Source organism: Girardinichthys multiradiatus, chromosome Y (assembly GCF_021462225.1).
Source record: "Girardinichthys multiradiatus isolate DD_20200921_A chromosome Y, DD_fGirMul_XY1, whole genome shotgun sequence".
In the NCBI taxonomy this organism is placed as follows: Eukaryota; Metazoa; Chordata; class Actinopteri; order Cyprinodontiformes; family Goodeidae; genus Girardinichthys; species Girardinichthys multiradiatus.
The window spans coordinates 5,828,355-5,853,344 of record NC_061818.1 but is presented as its reverse complement, the minus strand read 5'-3'; the positions used below and the strand labels follow the sequence as shown (position 1 = coordinate 5,853,344).

The following is a 24,990-nucleotide window of genomic DNA, read 5'->3' as shown; positions in this document are numbered from 1 at the left end:
AATAGGATTATTGATTACTAATTTCATTTATGAGTCAAACAATGCAGCCACATTCTTAAAATGAAAAAGCATTTTCAGAAATGCTTTTTCATTTGAAATATGGTAACGATGTGCTTCCATACCAGAACTCCGACCCTTGAGCTATTCAGCAAAAAAGGCAAGCAATGATTTGCAGCTGTTGTAAAAGAAAAGGGTGCTTCTACAGTAAAATTGTTCTTTACTTTGTGGTGGTCTTGCAAATAAAATCTTAATAAAATACATTTCTCAGAGTAATGTAACATAATGTGAAAAGGTTTATGCTTCACCCAGAGCTTTCACGCTTCCCGTCACTACTGCCTTCCTCTTAAGGTGGGAGCTCCGGTGTCTGTGTGGGCAGAGCCGGATGGAAGCTGTGGGAGGAGCTGCAGGATAAACAGAGCTGAGCTGGGGTTCTGTGATCAGATGACTCTCTGAAGCAGCTCAGGATGGTGGTGAAGCTGGAGAAAGACAGGGAGGGAGGCAGAGGAAAGGCTGGTGGCCAGAAAGAAAAGGACCAGGTATGAGCACACTAAGAAACATCTAGTACTCATCCCGTGGCTCTCAGGGGGGAAATAGCGCTGCATTCCTGGCAGATTATCTCAGCCATGTCCAGTCAGACTGAGGAGGGACACACCTGTGTTAGAAGAACTGTTCCTGTGCTAGCAGGAATCAGAGAGATATAGGTTAACTCACTTACGTTTCTCTTTTTCACATTTTGTAACTGATAAACTTTGCAAAGGAAAGCTTTTGTTACAGATTTATTACAGCACATAGCTGTTAGTGCATACATCAGTGGATTTACAGCGGAAGAGCAGAGATGGAATATAGACAGACTGCTTCTGTTTTAAAACTACAATAGTCAAGGAAGAGCAGCATCTCTGCAGCTGGCTACATCTGCAGATAGCCCAACTAATTAATATGCTAATTGATCAGCTTGGTATTCTACACTGTTTGGTTCAGACAATAAAAAGGTATAATATTCTGCACAAACAGCGCTTCAAAAGTACTAAAAAGTGTAGCTGCTGATTGTTCCATATATTTGCTTTAGTCAATCAAAATCAAAATAATGATTGTCGCAGACAACATTATTAAAATTGTAATAAAATGATATAATGTTTTAGGAAAACTGCTGCTTTTCTGTTTTAATTCCAAACAGCCCATGGCTCATTAAAGGGCAGACTTACAGGACTTGTCTTTTGTTTTTCCTTTAATGACAAGTTTGAGACATAGTTGGAATTGTTTGTCTGCTCCAACACTTCGCCCTGTGCATTGACATAATGACAAAGTATGCAGGTGTTAGTCCACTGTTAGAATAGGCTGCATTCACATTCATTTTTTGTACCTTTCTTTGAACTATGCATCCTTAATCAGGCTGCGCACGCATGACCTCTGACTTATTTAACATGACAAATACTACTCCAGGAGAGGGTAGGTTCGAGGCTGTAACTTTAGCTGTCACCTAATAGCAAGTTTGACATAAATGAATTATGTTTCTGTTTATTTTTGTTTGACATAGGAGCTGACTCCAGCTAGATTAAAACTTGCCTTATGTTCTAAATCCTGATTAAATTTCACTCAGGCAATTTATAATGAGAACAAACAGACCTCATAAAAGGGTACAGTATTGTTGTTCTGCATTTTTAGATTTGCCTTCTCATAGCAAGAAACATAAGAGTTCAACTTGGTACATTTTCCACACCCTGCATACATGTTAGCTCACAGACAAATTTGGCCAGGTGACTTTGAAGTACTGATCTTTTTTATGAGATTTTCCTGCTACAGGTTAAATTGTTAAAGCAGATCTGGAATTACAGTGGCTTGAAAAAGTATTGAAGTATATGTCCCGTTTCAACCAAAAACTTGTGTGTTTTACTGGGATTTTAAATAATAAACCAACACAAAGTAATTCATCATTATGAAGAGGAAGGAAAGTGATACATGGTTTTCAAACGTTTTACAAAGTATGGCGTCTACTTGTATTCAGCCCCTTTTACTCTGATTCAGATAACATTATCTGATCATGGAGAGAGGATGGACCAACTGCAAATCTACCAAGACATGGGACATCCACCTAAAATGGTTGGCCAGGCAAGGAGAACATTAACGAGAGAAGCAGCCTTTGGTAACTCTGGAGGAGCTGCAGAGAACAATTCTAAGTCCTGGACACCACAAATCTGGCCTCAATGAAAGACAGGCAATAAAAAACAGAGAACCGTGACACTGCACATCACTTTGAACAAACCATGCCCAAGGTGACACATAGCGGTAGCAGCATCTTGCTGTGTAGATTATTTTCTTCAGCAGGGACAAGGAAGCTGGTAAATCCTACAGATTGCAGAGGCAATAGAAAAAAATATAAAACTTACCAGTCAGTTATTGTTTTTATACAAATTCAGTCTGTGCAGAGTTGGCGCCCCCTGCTTGCTGTTGAAAATAGGTAAGTGGGTTTAACATGCTTTGTATTTGATGCAGAAATAGGGGCTTTCAAAATTCTACACATGAAAAAGGCTTTTCATCATAACCATAAACACTATTATATTTGCCAATCCCTTCTGAGCAACACTAAAGGCTGTCCAAGTACCACCAGTGGTTTGTGGACCAAAGTTAAACAACAATGGCTTTAGATTACAGGTTTAGCAAGTAAATCTGTCTTTTTTAATAACTGAGCCTGAGTCACTGCTGGGGCCACACCTTACCTTCTCACCAACAGAACATGAGTTCTTCTTAATCTTAGTTGTTTTCAATGGGCACAGATCCAGATTGGTGAATTCTGTGTTTTTATTGCTTCATTGTGGATCAGTTGATTGCTGGAGATATTAATCTTAGTTTGCAGATACAGTAGCTGAACATCCCTGACAGGTGGTGGATGAACAGAAGTTCACGTTTAGTTTTAAAATGTACTCAGCGGTGAGCAACAGGTAGTTTCCAGGTGTGTCTGTTAGATGAAAGCTTTCACGTGAGATGATGAAATGTCTGGGCTTATGAAAGGTTTTTATGCAGCATTATGTAAGGCCTTTTGTAAAATTCCACAAACCAGTTTTCACAGAACGCTTCAAAATGTGTAAGTACAACCAGGGATTTGACAACTATAACTCAATCCGTTGTGTGGCCAACAAGCAGCAGACTGGTAGAACCCGTTTTGTCACAGTAACCTGACATTATATCTTTCTGGAACACCTGCCTAATCTTGTTGAAACAAAGTCAAGCTCTGAAGTGGTAATAAAAGATAGGTGGAAAGCTAGGTTGCAACATCTTGCATAGCATGTTAAGAAAAATTATTTGCAAGCTAGCACATGTGTTGTATACCAACGAGCCATAACCCTGATTAAGACTTTGTTTGAGGCTAGATATAGCATATAAAGGACACAGAACCATTTATTCTCAGTCACTTAGGGTTATCAAAGAGAGAGAGAGAGAGAGAGACGAACAAGGTGTGACGAACACAAGGAACCAGCCACGAACAGAGACACCAAACCAACTAATATACTGGGGAAAGACAAAGGCAAGTAATCAAGGGAACTGAGAACAGGTGCGACAAGGAGGCAGGGGGGCAGAAGGAACAGATTAAACAAATAAACAATAAAGAGAAACCAAGACCTAAGCAGAACAATAGACTAAGATAAAATAACCAAAACATAAGAAATCTAGAATAACCAAGAGGTAAAGGAAACAGAAGAACTGGAAGGAACAGAAGAATAACAGGAATCAGAACTGGAACACTAGAAACTAAACATAAAGAACTAAGCTAGACAGAACAGAATAAGAACACAGAGAGGGAATAAAGACGAGGAGGAACAGAAAACAGACTAGAAAAACAAGAAGTGTGCAAGGTGAAAAAGAATACCAAACCATAAATAAACACAGAGATATTAAAAGAGGAGCTAACAAATCCAGGAGAACAAAGAACCTTAATACAGAGACTAATCAATAATAGAACCATAAAGAAACAACCATAACCATAACTGACCTTCCCTCCATCCAGGACTTATACAGGTCTAGGGTCAGAAAAAGAGATGCTAAAATCTCTGCAGACCCCACACACCCTGCACATAAACTGTTTAGAGTTTTACCTTCAGGCCGCCGTTACAGAGCACTGTTTACTAAACCAGCCGCCACAAAGACAGTTTCTTCCCCCAGGCTGTTTCTCTGATGAACATTCAATAGAGTACCAAACAACTGCATACAGATGTTGCAAATGCACCTTTTTATATATGTGTATATTTGTATATTGTATATATGTATATTCTTTAACGCAAAAAAACAAAAACAAAAACCAGAGAGCAAAGTGTACCGGAGTCAAATTCCTTGTTTGTATGTACGAACTTGGCAATAAAGCTGATTCTGATTCTGAAATAGCTGCATAAAGTTGCGCGTAATGGTGGAATGATGACAGCTTTAGCACAGCTGGGGGAAGTCGGAGGGACCGTTTTTTTCAGAGATCATGCTGATCTGCTGGCACATGATGATGGCTTATTAGCCGGTTTAGATCGCCCAGGTCAATCATTTTGAAGCTCAGTGTTACAGAGGGAAACCAGGAGGAACTGTGCGTCGCTGGTGCCAGTTCAAGTTCTCACTATGTTGCGGGTCTTTCTATTGCTTTTCAGAAGTTTTATTGAATTGAATGGACTTACACTTACACTGTTATAAGGGTTCCATCTCTAAGCTTTTTCCTCCAATGAAAATGCTTTTTTTTAATGCATTTTCATTGAATATATGTATTCAACCTTTTTCTGATGTGCAAATGTGTCTCTTGGATGCAACAGCACGCTGGCCTCCTTAACTCATGATTCCTTTATTCTATAATAATAATTATTCTATTAATAATAGTTGTGTTGGGAACAAACCTCAGTCAGGCTCTGTGCGCGATGGCTGGCTTCGAAGTCATTTCTTATTTATTTTATGTGACGTCCTGAATGGTTTCAAGTTCTTCACATAGTGTGTATGGTGACACTCTTCCAAATATAAATATAGGAGGCATATTCATGTCATTACAGGTGATTACATGATCAGCACTGACCTATAATTGAGCTCAATGTAGCAGCTAGACAGCGCTGTGTGGATTTTAAGCAGACATTGTAGAACTAAACGGGTTCGAGCCACAAACGTTTTATTTTCAGCTGGGTTTGAGTCACTAGTGTCATTCAAGAACTTGTTGGTTTGCTGTAATTCACTACAAACATCCCTCATGGTGTGTAGACACAGTCTCTCTTAACGTTTTTCCACCGAAAGGAACCGGTTTGCTTCTTTGACTGTCACAAGACATTGTCATGGTTATTTGGAATTACACATTGACCATTTGTGGAAAATTAAGAATCATCTAATATACAATTGCTAGAAGAGGCTCGTCTCCTCCATCCATCAAACAGTGTGCCAAGAGAGGATGGACGGTTTGCGGTTTCAAGAGTCAATCGGTAATATTAAAAGTAAAACACACATGTTTAATGCAGTTAGACAGGCTTCTTAAAGTCCTGGACATTGCTGCACCCACACTATCTACATTCTCTGCTTTAAGGCCTCTAAGATTAGTCAATGCCCTGTTCTGTGGCTGAATAAGAGGATGCTGCTTCCACTTAGACTGATTTAGCAAAATAAATTAAATCATCTGACCCAATATTGTTGTTTTGCAAGCAAGGTTTTTCATTAAATAGATTTTTGAAATAGATTTTTGTCATGAACACCTCTTGGAGTGGACCCAAACACAGACTGGCAAGAGATAATGTGGCTTGGTGGGTAGCAAGGTTTAACTGGACAAAAACCTACAGACACGCAGGTGGAAGCAGTTACAGGCATGGACATGGATAGGCTTGGCTTGGCAAGATAAACTGGCATAGACAGACATGGACAACAGACATGAGTGAAGGAGAACAAAGTAAACCAGCAACGCACAAACAGAAATGAGGAGTGTATATGTGGCATGGCATAGGTAACGCAAGGAGACTGATGGACAAGGTGCAGGTGGACCGAATGAAGCTGATTGCAAGCTGACTGTGGCAGGGAGTGGAAACAAGACATAGCTGGAACTAAACAGGAATACATGGACACAGTCAAACCTAAGGAACATCTTACAGATAAAGCAGAACATAAACTGACAAACACTATAAACAGAATACAAGAATCATAAGAAACTAAACCTAAGGAAATAACTAAAGCACCACCTGGATAACAATGATCAGAAGCAAGATCCAAAACATTAGAAAAACAATCAGAATCAGAGAGAAACAAAACAAAATTCAAACAGCTTTAAACCATGACACTTATTGTCTGTAACGAGTAAAAAGTCAGTATAAAGTTATGCTGCGATTTTGGTTTAAGCATAAGGTGTTATTTGGACAAAACTACTTTAGAAAAAGAATATATCCATATTAAAATTTTAATTTGAATGCTTGGCCAATTTAACTACATGGCCAACAAAGCGCTATAACAGAGAACTGAACAGTATATATTATGCCTCAAACAGGTGAGACAGGGAGACTGATTGGCATGAAGCAGGTGGACCAAATTAAGCTGTTTACTCTTAAAGAGTAAAACATGCAAAACGTGACTAGAACTAAGCAGAAAAACAGAACAAATAACTAAACAGAAATACAAGGACAAAACTAACCTCAGGAAATGTCACAGAAAAAACAGAATATAAACTAAAGTGCACAATGAACAGAAAATCAGCTATACTATTCTCACCAACAAGTCAGTCAGAAATGTTTCTTTATTTGTAAAGATTGTTGTCTTATGTTCATAGAGCTGGATTCCCAAGGTCATCAAGAAAAGAGTCTGCACGACCTTTGTTGAAGACACTTCCAGGTAATTTTTATTTCTAATTTTAAAAATGATGAAAATGAGCCATTTAGGCTTATTCGATGTTATTTTAATTTGATTCTTGTTCAAACATGAAGCTTTTGGTTAACAGCCAGTGTGTCATTCTCAAAAATCATGTTAGAACACTTTTGTAAAAAAAAAAAACTGAAAATTAAACCAAAACTTCACTGAATTCCTTATTCATTAGATAGTTTATACTTTTACGGTTTACCCGATCTTGTCAACCTAATAATTTGTGTTTCGTACAATTTATTGCACAGACTATTTAAAAGAAGCACATTTATTTCAGGTATTTTCATTCTCTTTTTGTCACAAATCTCTAAGTCTCTTTTCTGTATGTTCAATATTTCCTAATTTGCTCATAAATCCTATAATATAGATCCACGTGTGTTTTTACAGAACAGACATCCTCCACAAGATCCTAATGTGCAAGATGTAAACTGGATCTTTTAAAACTTGTTGCAGGTTTTTTATGACTCCCATCAGCAAATTGGCCTTTATTTTTTACAGTAGGTGTCTTCTAACGTTTCAGTGTCTGGCCTCCAAAATAACATCAACAGAGACAAGCTAATGCTGCTTGAAGCATGCAATGAGATTGTTTTGCACGCCAGGTCCTTAGGGCACACTGCTTGGTAAGTAATTATGATGGTTGTGGTTAAAAGAGAGACCCGAGTGCAGAACGAGGTTGTGTCAAAGCAGCATATTTAATCATGAGAAAAAGAACTACAAAGAGCAGGTTGTGGAACACATCTGGCAAAGCACGGGAACAGTACAGAGCAACAGAACAGAAGGCAGACAACAACAGAAACCAGCAATGAGTATCGACAACCAGAGAGCTTAAATACTGAGGGAAGTGTGGAAACAAGCATAGTAAGCAGGTGAGAGCAATTTGGTGAAAATGAGGAACAGCTGAGGCAGAGGAGCTGAATGGAATAAGTAAAACTTTAGGAAATCCCAACTGTGATAATATAAATGTACAAAGAACACAAGAATGAACAAACAAAATACACAAAGGAATGAACTAAAATGTCAACACTTTAAAGAACATAAACAACAGGGAAATTATGAAAACAATGACACAAAAGAATGTTCGTTTTTTTTCTTTTTCCCACGTATCTGGTCCAAATACTTCTGTTCCCTTATTGGCCTGTCCTTGAGATCTACAGAAGCCTGTTAATGATTTACGAATTTAAACTATGTAATAAAGAACGCAAATATGAAAAAAACATGCTGGCTGGTGTGTCCCATAAATCATAAGTCAAGGATGATGGATTTAGCCCAACATCTAAAGAGTTACAACAGTCCACACAAGAGTGGATAAAAGCATGGACAACCCTCTTGTGATCCCTAAGGCTTTGCTTCAGCAATGAGTCATAGTTGTAAAAAGCTTGACTCATTAACAGCACTCTCCCTTCACACATGATACCACCACCTATACTGTGGTTCTGGTCAGAATGTGCTATCCCCATGCAGACTGAGTCATTCACATTACAATGCTGGTTGGAATTGTGTTTATCTTTAGTCAAACTGATTACTGCAACAGTTTCTTCACAGGTCTGCCTAAAAAGTTCATCAAACCGCTGCAGCTGATCGCAAATACTGCTACCCATCACCCTAGTTCTAAAGTCCTTACACTGGCATCCTGTATCTCAGGGAATACACTTTATAATACTTCTGTCAGTTTATAAGTCACTGAATGGCTTAGTACCAATATACATTAAACACTTATTGCTGTGGTATTAACCTTCCAGACCACTCAGGTCTTCTAGTTCAAGTCCACTCTTCACACCCAGAACCAAATATGGAAAAGCAGTATTCACTTTTTATGCTCCACTAATCTGGAACAAACTTCCAGAAAACTGCAGAAATTCTGAATCCCCGAGTTCCTTTAAATCAAGGTTAAAACCCTATTTGTTTAGAGTTGCTTTTGATTCTTCTACACAGTTAAATAAAAAATATTGGTAAAAGTTTCTGCTGGGGATAAAGGTTGATTAGGATATTCCACCTTGAAACAGACATCGCAAAGGACCTTGCTGTCCTCAGACACAGTGAGAAGCAGTTCACTGTAAAAGACCCCTTCCCAGCAGACAATGACTGAGCTGGGCTCTCCTAGAAGAAGTTATAAGGAAGGTACAAAAAGCCAGTCTCTGACTCAGTTCAGACATGGACTAGTTTAAAAAGGAATATTCCCCCATTATCGTGATGCATAATGGGTCAGAACAGCTTGAAGGTGCTGCCTCAACCCCAGCCTCATCCACTATTTCGTGTTAAAAGAATTTGTCGTATTTTGTTGTGGTTTTTAAGGAACTGAAGAATGCAAAATCTAGGAACACTACTAACAGCAAAGAAATTGCCAAAAGGACTACATAGACAAATCCTGATTACCTCCACCACTGAACAGAGTTCAGGCGGGTGACCGAGAGGTCGTCCCGAGGAGGCACAGAGTTCAGGCGGCCAGCACCTGCGATGCAGGGAGAACCGGGAGGCCAGTGGCAGCAATGCAGGAACCTTGGAGGCTGGTTGCAGCAGAGAGAAAGCCTAGGAGACTGGCAGCACAGAGAATCTAAAGACTGACAGGGAACTGGGAGAACCTGAGTTCATCCCTAAACCCCTTTGGAGCACGAGGCAAGACGTCCTCAAACCCATCTGGATAAGAAACAAGAGGCAGTTTGTCCCCAAACCCCTCTGAATACCAAAGAGCATGCTTTAACTGCCACAGTGACAGATGTGAGCGCCACTGCCTCTGTCAACGTGAGACTTGCCATAGCTGCCGCAGCAGACAAAGATGAAGCAAAGAGGTCAGCTGTTTGTTATTTTTTGCAAAACACTGGAGGGCAGCAAAGGAGCACCGAACAAGCAGCACAGGAGCGGGAAAGGAAAGGTCTGCAGCTTCTCTTCCAACAGCAGTGGAGAAGGCAGGATCTCTATGGCTTCTCCATAATGGGCTCTCGCATCTTCCTCCTTCTGCTGGATCCCAATAGGTAGCTCTGAGGCTCCATTGACTGCTTGGTCCAGATGGCTGGATTCTTTTGTGATATTTTGTGAAGGTTTTGCAGAAACAAAGTGTAAGCAAGAGGGTCTGAGAAGCATGGTGAGTTAAAGATGTTTCATAAGAGAACTGATAACTTACATGTACAACAGGACATGTAGCATGGGCTGAGTACCTGGCATGGATCAGACAGGCAATTAAGAAAGACAGACAGTCAACGGACATAGAGCAGATGAGCAAAAAGTAAAATCCAGTAGAGAAAAATTACAACCAGACCATATGAATATATAGGGAAGAGTGGAGAAAGGCAGGGCAAAGGAGGAGATGAGACACAGCTGAGATAAATGAAGGGAAAAACAGCTGAAAGAGGAGAGAACATTGGCAGGAGAACACTGGAAGGATTCTAACAGAAATCTAAATATAATGGAATACAAGAATAAGAAAGCAACATGAAAAAAAAAACAGATAAAATAAGACTCAGAACCTAATACTAATGGACACAGGAAAATTAACTGAAGAATACCTTTTTGCCCTACATGCAAAATTATTTGTGTGGTGAAAACTAAAAACTGCACATCACCCTGAGCACAACATACCAACAATAGTGGCAGCATCATGCTGTGAGGATCCTTTTCTTCAGTCGGAACAGGGAAGCTGGTCAGAGTAGATAGAAAGGTGGATGCAGCTAAATCCAGGAGAATCCTGTAAGAAAATCTGTTAGAGGCTGCAGAAGACTTGAGGCTGGGGAGGAGTTTCACCTTCAAGCAGGACTGCCAGAGATACAATGGAATGATTTAGATCATTGATTCTTAACTATGGTCCTCACAAAGTGTTTTCCTGCTGTCACAGACCTGACATAATGTGTTAGATGTGATTAACAGGTTTCTGAAACACCTGATGGCATGCTAAAGATGTAATGCAGTCTTTTAAATTAGTGTGGTAGAGCAGGAACACATCTAAATAATGAAGGACAAGCGACCCTGAGGACCAGGATTGAGAATCCAACTGAGAATCAGTGACAACACTAGAAACTTTATGTTCAGACATTCTTGATTCAGTCTAACTGAGTTTAAACTATTTTGCAATGAAAATGGGCAACATTTTCAGTCTGTAGATGTTCAAATACCTGCGGCTGTAGCTGAAGTAAAAGGTGGTTCTACAAAGTATTGACTCAGGTTGGCTGAATATAAATGTACAGCATTCTAGATTTTTTCTTGTACAAATGTTGAAAGCCATGAAACATTTTTCTTCCATGTCACACAGCGGTATGAATGACTATTGGTACACACTTTTATATCACAGCTGCTGAATAATAATAATTGTATAGTTTGCTTTCCTAAATATCAGTTTTTCCTAATTATGTACAAAATCTTACCTTATTTTACACTTGTTACATCAGTTTCGTACTGTTCAGTAATTTGTAAAGTTTTAAAGTTAAACATATTCCTAAAATTGGACTAAATCTTGTCATTATCCATGAGATCTCAGAATAAATGGGAGGTTGTATAAGTCACAGAATAAAAGAATTATGTGTTTTGTTTATGTGGCAGTAATGGAGCGCAATGTCAGTGCGGTTGTCTACGGGAAATACATGACTCCGCGGCAACAGGAGACAACTTCGAACCAATGACTGTTACCAAGTGGGACAGCCAGCAGCACTCCTCTGAATATCCCACAGATGCTTTTGGACAGCTGGAGTTTGCTGGAGCTGGACGCAGACTCAGCCATGTGAGAAACATTGTCTTTACACACACACAATTATCCATACACACAGATTGGGTAGACTGATACCACCCTACTTAACCAATACAGGCAGAGATAACTCCTCCTCTGCCCCTAGTTAAATGTCAACAGGGTGTGTTGGGTCTGATCTATCAAAACATGTCAGCATTAATTTTCCATGGGCAGAATATATTTTAAACACCACCTAGATGAATAAAACAGTTATGTTTGTGTAGCTAATTTATATGACAGAAACTGGTACCCGCGGGGTACAGTAGTTTGGCTTCAGTGTGACTGTATGCTGCTATTTCTAGCCCTGTATATTTTGGAGTTCTAGGGACATGCAGACAGTCTCATAATGAGTGAATGTATTAAATAAAGAAATGTACAGGGCTGGAGACTGGAGGTGATAACCACAATAACCACAACTGAAAGCACTGAGATGTAAGAACACAACAGGCACAACCAACAGAAGGATCTTGCAAAGATTTAGACTAACTAAGAGATCTAAACTAAAGTGGTGATTGCTCAACAAGGAGCACAAGGAGGTTGTTGATTAGTAACAGGGTGTAGGTGTGAGAGAAGGCAAGGAACTTTAAACTGAATAAATGGAGAAGGAAAACTGAAAACGTGTGAACCAGGGAAGCAAAACTACAGAAAGCAGAAAAGTCTCCAAACCAGAAACAGAACAAAACCCAACACAAAAATAAAGGAAGATACCAACCAAACGATAGCAAAGAAACTCAGAAAAAGGAACAACAGGAACTAGGATCTTTTGATATAAACCTCAACTAATAATTGCAACTCAGATCTGAGTATAAATATGTTTAAATCAAAACACAAAACAGAAGTCACACAGTCATGGCAGACATTTGCTTCATAAAAAGAAGAGGCTTTTTACCTACTTAACAAGCCAAACTTATTTAGTCATCTTCTAACTGTCCTGTCGTGAACTTCAACCTTTAACCTACTAAGGCCTATAAAGTCTTACATGGAGTTCACTTCTCCGAGTACTGCTCGATCTGACTTTGGGTTGTATTTGCTGTCTTAAATGTAGTCCTTAAGTAATCTATGACTTTCTGTATGTGTAATAATGGACCTCAAACAGTTTGGAAATGGCCTTAAGTCAATTTCAATTTTATTTATATATCACCTTTAAAAACAACAAAGTTCACCAAAGGGCTTCACAAGATTAAAAGGGAGTGAAAATAAAAAAGTTAAATTAATAAAATGAGACTAAAATAGGTAAACACCACAACATAAAAAACCTGATGGGACTCCGAGCTGATGGGACCTGAATTAAAAGCCAATGTAAAAATACAAGTTTTTAGGCAGGATTTTCACAGTATGTTCTTCAATTTGGACGTAAAATGCACTAAAGGGACCTGGTAGGATAATCTCTGCCCCAAAGCATATAAAGGTTTAAAGGTAAATAATTTTAAAATCATTACAAAAATGTTCATGTAGTGTCAAGTTTGTAGGCCTGAAGTGCAGGCAGAAATTAAGGAGCAGCATGATGAATAGAAAGATTTTAATGATATCAAAAAACAAAAACTCACAGCCAGGCACAAGGAAAACAGGACATAGAGTACAGACAGGAATATGGGCAGAGCAATGGAATAATGGAAAAATCCAGCAATTAGCAATGACCACTAGTGAGCTTATATACTTACAGAAGTGTGGAGAAGGACATTGAATGCAGGTGTGCTAATCAGGGGATAATGTGGAGCAGCTGAGGCAGAAGGAAATCGGGCATATTGAGGGAGAGACACTGTACAAAGAACAAATGTACAAAAAACATAACACAAGAACAAACTCAGAAACTAAACACAGAGGGATTAACTAACATGGCAACACCTTTCTAAAACCATGATCCCAGTTCCAGTGAAGTTGGGACATTGTGTAAAACGTAAATAAAAACATGATACAATGATTTGCAAATCCTGTTAAACATACAGGTCCTTCTCAAAATATTAGCATATTGTGATAAAGTTCATTATTTTCCATAATGTAATGATGAAAATTTAACATTCATATATTTTAGATTCATTGCACACTAACTGAAATATTTCAGGTCTTTTATTGTCTTAATGCAGATGATTTTGGCATACAGCTCATGAAAACCCAAAATTCCTATCTCACAAAATTAGCATATTTCATCCGACCAATTAAAGAAAAGTGTTTTTAATACAAAAAACGTCAACCTTCAAATAATCATGTACAGTTATGCACTCAATACGTGGTTGGGAATCCTTTTGCAGAAATGACTGCTTCAATGTGGCGTGGCATGGAGGCAATCAGCCTGTGGCACTGCTGAGGTCTTATGGAGGCCCAGGATGCTTCGATAGCGGCCTTTAGCTCATCCAGAGTGTTGGGTCTTGAGTCTCTCAACATTCTCTTCACAATATCCCACAGATTCTCTATGGGGTTCAGGTCAGGAGAGTTGGCAGGCCAATTGAGCACAGTGATACCATGGTCAGTAAACCATTTACCAGTGGTTTTGGCACTGTGAGCAGGTGCCAGGTCGTGCTGAAAAATGAAATCTTCATCTCCATAAAGCTTTTCAGCAGATGGAAGCATGAAGTGCTCCAAAATCTCCTGATAGCTAGCTGCATTGACCCTGCCCTTGATAAAACACAGTGGACCAACACCAGCAGCTGACACGGCACCCCAGACCATCACTGACTGTGGGTACTTGGCACTGGACTTCTGGCATTTTGGCATTTCCTTCTCCCCAGTCTTCCTCCAGACTCTGGCACCTTGATTTCCGAATGACATGCAGAATTTGCTTTCATTCGAAAAAAGTACTTTGGACCACTGAGCAACAGTCCAGTGCTGCTTCTCTGTAGCCCAGGTCTGGGGAATGCGGCACCTGTAGCCCATTTCCTGCACACGCCTGTGCACGGTGGCTCTGGATGTTTCTACTCCAGACTCAGTCCACTGCTTCCGCAGGTCCCCCAAGGTCTGGAATCGGCCCTTCTCCACAATCTTCCTTAGGGTCCGGTCACCTCTTCTCGTTGTGCAGCGTTTTCTGCCACACTTTTTCCTTCCCACAGACTTCCCACTGAGGTGCCTTGATACAGCACTCTGGGAACAGCGTATTCGTTCAGAAATTTATTTCTGTGTCTTACCCTCTTGCTTGAGGATGTCAATAGTGGCCTTCTGGACAGCAGTCAGGTCGGCAGTCTTACCCATGATTGGGGTTTTGAGTGATGAACCAGGCTGGGAGTTTTAAAGGCCTCAGGAATCTTTTGCAGGTGTTTAGAGTTAACTCGTTGATTCAGATGATTAGGTTCATAGCTCGTTTAGAGACCCTTTTAATGATATGCTAATTTTGTGAGATAGGAATTATGGGTTTTCATGAGCTGTATGCCAAAATCATCCGTAATAAGACAATAAAAGACCTGAAATATTTCAGTTAGTGTGCAATGAATCTAAAATATATGAATGTTAAATTTTCATCATGACATTATGGAAATTAATGAACTTTATCACAATATGCTAATATTTTGAGAAGGACCTGTATATGCAATTGAATGCACTACAATGACAAGAAATTAAATTTTATTACTGAGAAACCTGTTTGTTTTTCTGCAAAAATTCACTCATTTTGAATTTGTTGCTTGCAACACGCTCAAAAGATTTCCTGAAGATGCTTTGAAAAAACTACATCACATAGAGACTCCAGGTGTCCTTTTATCGGTGCTCTGTCGAGAGCATAATGACCTACTGCATCTGTGTGTGGTACACCACCTGTACAGTGGCTCAGAGGAAATCGTTCCAGAGGGTCATTAACGCAGCCTAAATGATCATTAGCTGCCTTCTCCACACACTTGAAGAACTTCACAGTTCCCACTGTCTCCAAAAAGCCCATAACATCATGAAGGGCACTTTTCACTGGGGTCACTGTCTGTTTGAACTGTCACTGCCAGGCAGACGCAACAAATTAAAAGCAAGGACAAGCAGATTCAAAAACAGTTTCTATCCAACAGCAACAGCTAAACTTGATACAGCCACAATGTAAAGGGAGATGCAAAAATGGAAATTGTGTAATCAGTATGAATGTGTGTACATGTGTTTCTTCTGTCTTTCTGTTTTACATAAATTACTTATTGCTCAAGACCTTAGAGATGACCTTCTCTAACGTCATTGCTGATGTTTTTTCTTCTTGGCATTGGTTGGATTAACATATGTATGCTGCAGAGCAGCAAACTGTCACTTAATCCAGGGTAAAGACCAAATCATGTTAGTGTACCCTCCTGCATAAAATCCTTGGTTTAGAAGAGGGTTTACTTTTTTCACCGGGACTATTTACATCTGTATTTTTACTGAGAGATTTAATGTGTCAACAATGGATTAATGCTATGCTGTCTATCTGTTTCAGTTTCTGCGGCTTTCATGTGACACACCTCCACAGGTCATATACAATCTGATGACGACCGAATGGGGCCTGCCCACACCCAACCTGGTGGTATCAGTGGTGGGAGGTGTTGGCCATGAGAAGATTGAGCCATGGGTGAGAAATATCCTGAGGAAAGGACTGGTTAGGGCTGCACAGAGTACAGGTAAGAAGCCACCACTCTGCATTGATCTAGCCAATACTTAACATGAAAACTCTGAACTTTACAAATTAAATATGACCTAAAAATGAGAGCAAGTTTCTTAGGAAGATTTCTCTATTTTTAAATTTAAATTGTTCCTGAGGAATCAACATGGATAGTTTTAGATCCTGCTGTGTTCCAAGTACATCTAACATTGATCTGGCACCAATTTTACCTATTCAGGTAAAATTTGCACAAACTCTCTTAAAATGGCCCAAAATACCAATGAGAGTATGCGAACATGCCTTGAGTACACAGTCTCAATCTGTCTATCTCTCTGCCTGCTGGGTGACATCACAAATTTTGATAAAGAAATAGATAGATCCCACATGCTTCTTACAGTCTAACTATACTTGTCCAGGTGCCTGGATTTTGACAGGGGGTCTGAGAGAGAGTGTTTCCCGCTGTGTGGGAGAGGCTGTGAGAGACCATGGGGCTGTGGCTTCAGCTGTGTCCCAGAAAAAAGTCATCGCCATTGGAGTGGCTCCTTGGGGTCTGGTGCACAATAGGCAGCAGCTCGTCAACCCCCAGGTAGTCAATCTTCGGTATTCTGTTTCACAGCTGAGGTGGAGGTGTCTAATGTCCTAAAGCTAAGCATGACAATGATGGCTGACAATGGTGGCCTTTTGATTCTTGTGTTGCCGGTCTGAAGGGAAGTTTCCCAGCTCGTTACAATGTCCAGAAATCAACAAATGACATACGCTGTTTGGACAACAGCTGCCAAGCTTTCCTCTTGGTGGACAATGGGAGTGTTGACCAGCAAGGCGGAGAGACAATCTTTCAAGCTAATCTGGAGGACTTCATTTCCCATCAGCGCACAGGCATCTATGGTAAGATAGGTTTTTTGTGTCTTTAATCATCTTTTTTCTAGGGACAAAAGATAAAGATTTACTTCATCTGCTAAATGTTGTATTGGCATTATGCTACGGAAAATCGCATAAAACTGAATGAGGGTAAAAATTATATTTTTTAGTTAAGTTATCATTAGCTAAACAATGTGTGATCATGTGAGCAGCTGCCTGGCCTCTATAAAGCCGGGAGTCACTTTATAAATACTTTTTTGTCCCCATTTCTCATTCTTACATCACTGATTTGCATCATAGGTATACTGTTTAGACTTGCTAACGTTGGTTATGTTGGACTGTAAAGAACTACAGTGAACAAAAATCTAAACACAACACCTCTGTTGTTGCTCCCATTTTTAATGAGCTTCACCCAAATATTTAAGGCTTTTTCTATGTACACAATGGCATATTTCTCACAAATGTTGCTTACAAATCAGTCTAAATCTGTTTTTAGTGAACACTTTCCTTTGCTGAGATAATCCATCCACCTCACAGGTGTGGCATATCAAGATGCTTACATAATTATTGCACAGGTGTCCCTTAGGTTGGCCACAATAAGTGTTCACTAAAGCAGCTGTAGATAGACTTGTGAACAATATTTGAAAAAACTATGCTTCTTGTGTACATAGAAAAAGTCTTAGATCTTCGTTCAGCTCATGAAAACGAGCAATAACAGAAGTGTAGTGTGTATATTTGTTATATTTGTTTGTTCAATGTACTTTTCAAGTAGCCCAACCACGAACCAATCAAATTGTGAGCTTTTATATTTGTGTTTTAAATATCTTTAGTACAATGGCACCGCAACTTTAACATGTGTCTTCTTTGCCTTAAGTATGTCAAAAATTAAACACATCCTGCCTAGGTGTTTCCTGTCTGAGTTAATAATAATTAGGTAGTAAATCAGACACTTAGCATAACAAGGTTTTAGATCGCTCTAGCAGTAAATTAAATTATGTTAGGGCAGTAGAATGCATCTGTGTGAGAGGAAAATAGAGATAAATGGCACATCTAGCATCTCTGAAACTGCTCCTGTTGTTGGATTCTCTGGTCTCCAAATCTAAACAGTTTTAGGTGTGGATATTGCCTCCAAACTCCAGAACGTATTTGACCAGTTGCTGAATCTTTCACTTGAAAAGACCTTTAAAGGTCTAGGAGAGTCGGGTCCTAGATACAGGTCCTTCTCAAAATATTAGCATATTGTGATAAAGTTCATTATTTTCCATAATGTCATGATGAAAATTTAACATTCATATATTTTAGATTCATTGCACACTAACTGAAAAATTTCAGGTCTTTTATTGTCCTAATACAGATGATTTTGGCATACAGCTCATGAAAACCCAAAATTCCTATCTCACAAAATTAGCATATTTCATCCGACCAATAAAAGAAAAGTGTTTTTAAAACAAAAAATGTCAACCTTCAAATAATCATGTACAGTTATGCACTCAATACTTGGTCGGGAATCCTTTGGCAGAAATGACTGCTTCAATGCGGCGTGGCATGGAGGCAATCAGCCTGTGGCACTGCTGAGGTCTTATGGAGGCCCAGGATGCTTCGATAGCGGCCTTTAGCTCATCCAGAGTGTTGGGTCTTGAGTCTCTCAACGTTCTCTTCACAATATCCCACAGATTCTCTATGGGGTTCAGGTCAGGAGAGTTGGCAGGCCAATTGAGCACAGTGACACCATGGTCAGTAAACCATTTACCAGTGGCTTTGGCACTGTGAGCAGGTGCCAGGTCGTGCTGAAAAATGAAATCTTCATCTCCATAAAGCTTTTCAGCAGATGGAAGCATGAAGTGCTCCAAAATCTCCTGATAGCTAGCTGCATTGACCCTGCCCTTGATAAAACACAGTGGACCAACACCAGCAGCTGACACGGCACCCAGACCATCACTGACTGTGGGTACTTGACACTGGACTTCTGGCATTTTGGCATTTCCTTCTCCCCAGTCTTCCTCCAGACTCTAGCAACTTGATTTCCGAATGACATGCAGAATTTGCTTTCATCCGAAAAAAGTACTTTGGACCACTGAGCAACAGTCCAGTGCTGCTTCTCTGTAGCCCAGGTCAGGCGCTTCTGCTGCTGTTTCTGGTTCAAAAGTGGCTTGACCTGGGGAATGCGGCACCTGTAGCCCATTTCCTGCACACGCCTGTGCACGGTGGCTCTGGATGTTTCTACTCCAGACTCAGTCCACTGCTTCCGCAGGTTCCCCAAGGTCTGGAATTGGCCCTTCTCCACAATCTTCCTCAGGGTCCGGTCACCTCTTCTCGTTGTGCAGCGTTTTCTGCCACACTTTTTCCTTCCCACAGACTTCCCACTGAGGTGCCTTGATACAGCACTCTGGGAACAGCCTATTCGTTCAGAAATGTCTTTCTGTGTCTTACCCTCTTGCTTGAGGGTGTCAATAGTGGCCTTCTGGACAGCAGTCAGGTCGGCAGTCTTACCCATGATTGGGGTTTTGAGTGATGAACCAGGCTGGGAGTTTTAAAGGCCTCAGGAATCTTTTGCAGGTGTTTAGAGTTAACTCGTTGATTCAGATGATTAGGTTCATAGCTCGTTTAAAGACCCTTTTAATGATATGCTAATTTTGTGAGATAGGAATTTTGGGTTTTCATGAGCTGTATGCCAAAATCATCTGTATTAAAACAATAAAAGACCTGAAATATTTCAGTTAGTGTGCAATGAATCTAAAATATATGAATGTTCAATTTTCATCATTACATTATGGAAAATAATGAACTTTATCACAATATGCTAATATTTTGAGAAGGACCTGTAGATTACGGCTGTTTTGGCATTTCTGAAGATGAGCGGTTTAAATTCAGGCAGCTGCTCAAAATGTTATGGCTACCTGGTGCATAGTGGTTTGGTTATTGTAAAGTGTTTAATATATTTTTCTCAGTTACCTGCCGTTTTTTATTTAGCAAATGTATTTTCTTTACCAAACAACAGGTAGTGGCAATATTGAAATTCCGGTCCTTTGCATACTTATCTCAGGAAAAGCCTGCATGTTGGAGGTGAGGAAACTCATGCATTAATTCAACACTACTACATTACAAACTGCAAAATGGTTGGCACTACGGGGGATGTAACAGTATGTACTGATCTAAAGGTTTATTTCAAATATGCGACTTGGAAACGTTTGCGCCTAGAACTTAATTTGCCAGAACCTTCTACCTTCCCTAGCTATCAGTTGTGTGTGTTGAGATGGTTTCATGGGGAGGGTTACAGTTGTAAAGTTAAGTAAAATTATTCAAAAGTTTGTGGAAATATGTAACTGTTGTAGATTATTAATGAATTGCACAGGGGTGAATCACACCCCTGTTTGAGCGCCAGAAAGAGGAAAGGAGTTCCAGTTCCAGAAAAATAAAAAGTTGTGATTTTCCATAATACATTAAATAAGTATGTTTTATTTATAAAAAACCTTTTACAGGTCAAAAACCACCAAGTACTTTACAATAAATAAGTGCATAAAAAACACATATTATTAAAACATAAAAGAAAAGATGAAACCAGCAAACATGCAACATCATAAAACTAGTTAAATGGCAGTCTGAATAAATGAGTCTCAAGCTGCTTCTTAAAAGAATCAACAGAATCAAGACAGACAACACCTTCCACAACCTGGAGGCTACAGCTCAATAAGATTTATCACCTTTGATCTTAAAATGTGTTTGAGGAACCATAAACAGCCTTTACTGTTAGATCTGAGCCTGTGAGAAGAGGTGTGGTGCTCCAGAAGGTCAGAGATATAAGGCAGGGCTTGACCACACAGGAACCAAAAGTGAGGACTAAAACTGAATTCTGAAATCTACCTGTATCCAATATAAAGAGATCAGACCTGGAGTAACATGCCATCTATTTTGTGTGTTTGTTAAAAACCTCGCAACACCATAGAAATGGTAAGACAAATCCAAATTGCAATTTTAAACAATAGCTCAATAACTGCATGCTTTCTAGAACTTGGAGCCACACCTGTTAAATGTGAAGGATTCTAAATTTCTACAAGTCAAGGGCCAAAAGCAAGATGGTTTTATTTCATCAAGTAAAGATGAAATGTCATCTAGAGTTACTGGATTAAACACATTCAGAGATTCACATTCAGAGACTAAGAAAATGGAGAGCCAGAAATAAAGTAATGGACAAATGCTTCCTGTGGCATTGTTGAGTTTTAATTTTCACCAAAAACTTCAGAAAGTTATTAGTGTCAGCTTTAGAGGACACAGGTAGTGTTGGGATTACAGGGACACTTGAGAGGTGATTGTTTCAAGCAGGGAACTCAGAACTTTTCTTATATAGAGAAATTAGATTTGAGAAATATTCGATTCTGGCACTATAATAAATTTCAAAAAAAGAGATCCAAAGTTCCCTGAGGTGGAGCAAGTGAACATCAAGATTAGTGGATTTCCACATGTGTTCTACCTTATGACAGTCTCTTTTGTTTTTCCAAATTGATCGATTTATCCATGGAGAAACTTTTTTTTATATGATATGAAGGCAGTTTTCAGTGGTACCACAACATTAAGAATATCAGAGCAATGATTATTAAACCACTGCGTAGCAACATGATCATCAGGGCACTCCCTCAGCAAAGATCAAACAAATCCCAGATCTTCAGAGCAACATCCTCAGGACTCGACGTTTAGGTGGCAATGGGTCCAAAGCTATGTTAAAACAAAGGTTAAAAGATCAATGATCATTAACATGAACATCAATAACACACAAATTAGTGTTGTGACTATGAATCTGAAAATATTTAATTTGAATATTTTATCAAATAATATTTCGGTCTGTTAAGGGTTGTCCTGTGAATACCAGCCCAGTAAGGCGATGGTATCAGGACAAAATCAAAAGGGTGAGCCAAGCTCTGACATTATTGAACAGCAAAACTCTGCACACACATGGAATGAATTCACACAATTTCTTAAAATACAAGAATTTATTAACAAAAATAAGTCAACTCAAAGTCAAACATATTTCAATCAACAAACTCTACTATGCTAAAATAATCCAACTAAACTACCAAACAGAATTAAAGAATAAGGAAGACTAATGGACTATGTACAATATAAACAAGTTGATTAAAGATGATTGAAAATCATGACTGAAAGAGTGATACAACATTACCATGCAATGTTTATGTGTGAGAACCAAGGATTATCTTGAAGAATATGGAAATGAAGTTAAGTTAGTCTTGGAACCAAATTAGGCAATAATCAGCAAACGTTTAGACAACCATTCACAATCCAAGATCAGATAAAATGTTATTTTATTAAAATAATGTTTTAATTAATGATTTGCTGAATAAAACTAACCTTCTGGATGACCATTTCTCAACAGTGTCTCATTAGCTGCCTTTATTTATTAACATAATAATTAAAAAAATATTAAGGAAATAGTAAAATATTTAAAGAAATATTTTGAAAAAGAGCCAAACCTTCCTGGAGAAATGGGGCTTAATGGTGTTTACTTAGTTATCAAGTTTAGTAAAATAATGTTTTTAGGGAAATATTATTTACTAGATTGAAAACTGACAACTTTTCTGGGTAAATACTCTTTAGTATGCAAGCACGTATTCTTAGCTGTTAGCAGTTAAAGCTAACAAAAGAAGCTGAGAGCTTATCACCAGAATCAAACACGCACCTTTAAATACCGTCAATAAAAGGATTAAAATGCATAAGCGCGGACGGCGCGTTATGATCAATCTTCTGTGTTCAAAATCACTCTTTAAATAAAATTTGTCTTAACTTTAAAAACACACAAACACAGAACACAAAACTCAGCACGCATGCTGCAGATAACCTGCTAGCACCAAGATAACTGAGTTTCACACAAACAAAACTTCATAAAATGAAAAACATTTAGATCATTTCATCCTAAATCTCTGTCCAAACCCCTAACCTCATTTGAACCGTGTTGAGGAGGAGTTGTCTGGGCAACGACGACGTTTGAAGAAAGCTCTGTGAACAAAGGGTTAGCGACAGCTAACCTCCGGAGCTGTGGCTGGGCGGCTTGCTCTGTCCGCTGACCACACTGCACGTTAACTGCCGTAACCACGGTGATGCGTTCCATTGTCCTTGCTTTGGGAAACTGCTGCACTCTGCGTCATGCTGGGAACTCTTTAACTTAATGCATATGATCGATGATCGTATGACACTCGGATCCAGTTGAAGATTTATGTCTGTTTGCCAGCAAAGAGACATTAGCGCGCCGTCTCTCCTGACAGCCTCGCAGCAGAGTCTGGATGGAAGAGAGTGACTTGTGGGAGAAGTGGGGTTTTATATGGACAGTGGCATCATGGGAAGTCCGCTGTTACACCTTTCCTTGGCTGTGCCGGAAGTAGGTTAAATGCAATTTATTTTGAAAGTTCCAGAAACGTTTGTACCGAATCTTTCATGTTGTATCCATGGCTGTGGGTCCCAACATTAGTGATGTTTTGCCCAAGAGAAGAAACAAGTGTGTAGCCTTTTGTGTTAATGGGACCATAGACATACTGAATGAACTTCGATAAAAGGTCAGTTGCTGTGTTACAGTTAATGTCATCCACATGTATGTTAAAATCCCCAATCATTAAAACTTTCCCAAGTTCATTAAAGTTCACGATAAAAAGATTGTAAAATCAGAAACAAAAGCAAGACCAGGATAATGGTAAATTATTTGAAAGAGGTAAATGGATATACGTCTTCTCCCTCTGCCTATTTTTAGTGCAGGGTGCAGGGTGACAAGATAATCCAGTTTACAGGGTATTTGAAAACAGGATCCAATGTAAGTGACAAAAATCCAGAGAGACATCAAAGAGACATAACAACACTGCGTGGAACAAAGGACAAAGACGAACTTAAATACAGACAAAGGTGGACATGAAACAATAGGGAAGGTAATCAGGGAACAGGTGTGACATGGAGGCAGAGGGAGCAGGTGAACCAGATAGGGATAAACGAGGACATGGAGGAGCTTGACGAGACAAACAGTAAACAAACCCGAGGGACTAGAACACAGGGAGATAACAGAGCTAATACTACAATAAATAACACAGTCAAACAGAACAGAACTTAGGAAACAAAGCACCAGAAACGAGGACTCAGGGACTAACCAAACTAGTAGCAGAAAAACACCTGACAAAACGTAAACAGTTACAGAATCAAAAACCACACACAGAGACCACACAATAAACAGAACAGAACCTAGAAAATAAAACACCAGAAATGGGAACTCAAAAACTAACCATACTAGAACAGAAAGACACCTGACTAAACGTAAACCAATACCAAACCAAAAACACACACTGTGACACAAACATCTTTCCAAAAATCTTTGTAGTTTAGATTAGGTTCTTCTCTGCCCTGATAGGGAACTGGTTCAAAAACTGGGTACGTAATCCACCAGAAAAGCAGAGGTGTCCTTTTCAAAAAGCACTCTTTGTCAGTTTTAAGGCTAGGCCTGCAGCCCCTTCTTTTCAGTCTCATTTTCTTTGTTCTCGCCCCCGTTTACTTACTCGGGATCATAGGAACAGGTATTCAGGAGAGAAGGAGAACCCAAAAGGAGATGAGGGAAAAACTGTCTGTAGTCCTCCCACCTGTCAGAAGTTTTTTTTCCATAGATACTGATGTTCAACAAAGTGCATGGATCACAGGTTTGAGCAGCGAAGATACCATTATGGCATAACAAAGCTGTTCTGACTGCATAAAAACTATAAAATAATAGAGACACCCAATACAAACACAGAGGAGCAGAAGCAGCCAACCCAAACAATGGTGCCATCTTCCATCAAACACCAAAACTGAGGATTCTGGTACATCGATTATACTTAACTTATGTCAAGTCACTCCACACTCCATGGAAAGGTCATAGCTTTAACAATGAAATAAATTGTGCCAAAATGTGTTTTTTCAATTTTGATCTGGGTGGGTGAGGTTGTTTTTATTTGTTCTGTCAGAACAATCAAGGGTTCCAAAGTCTAAAAATATTATTTTGATCTGAGAATCCAGCTCCTCTGCT

General features: G+C 39.3%; 1 protein-coding gene across 3 annotated transcripts in view; it reads left to right on the top strand.

The window, feature by feature from the left end:
• Positions 1-437: 437 nt before the first annotated feature.
• LOC124864702 (transient receptor potential cation channel subfamily M member 4-like) overlaps positions 438-24,990 on the top strand; it is a 64,257-nt gene continuing 39,704 nt past the window's right edge. For all 3 annotated transcript variants that reach the window (XM_047359578.1, XM_047359577.1, XM_047359579.1), the window contains exons 1-7: positions 438-536; positions 6,755-6,816; positions 11,371-11,548; positions 15,927-16,107; positions 16,505-16,674; positions 16,796-16,973; positions 19,945-20,009. In XM_047359578.1, the coding sequence (XP_047215534.1) occupies positions 465-536; positions 6,755-6,816; positions 11,371-11,548; positions 15,927-16,107; positions 16,505-16,674; positions 16,796-16,973; positions 19,945-20,009 (906 nt within the window). In that variant the 5' untranslated portion in view covers positions 438-464. The remainder of the gene's footprint in view (positions 537-6,754; positions 6,817-11,370; positions 11,549-15,926; positions 16,108-16,504; positions 16,675-16,795; positions 16,974-19,944; positions 20,010-24,990) is intronic.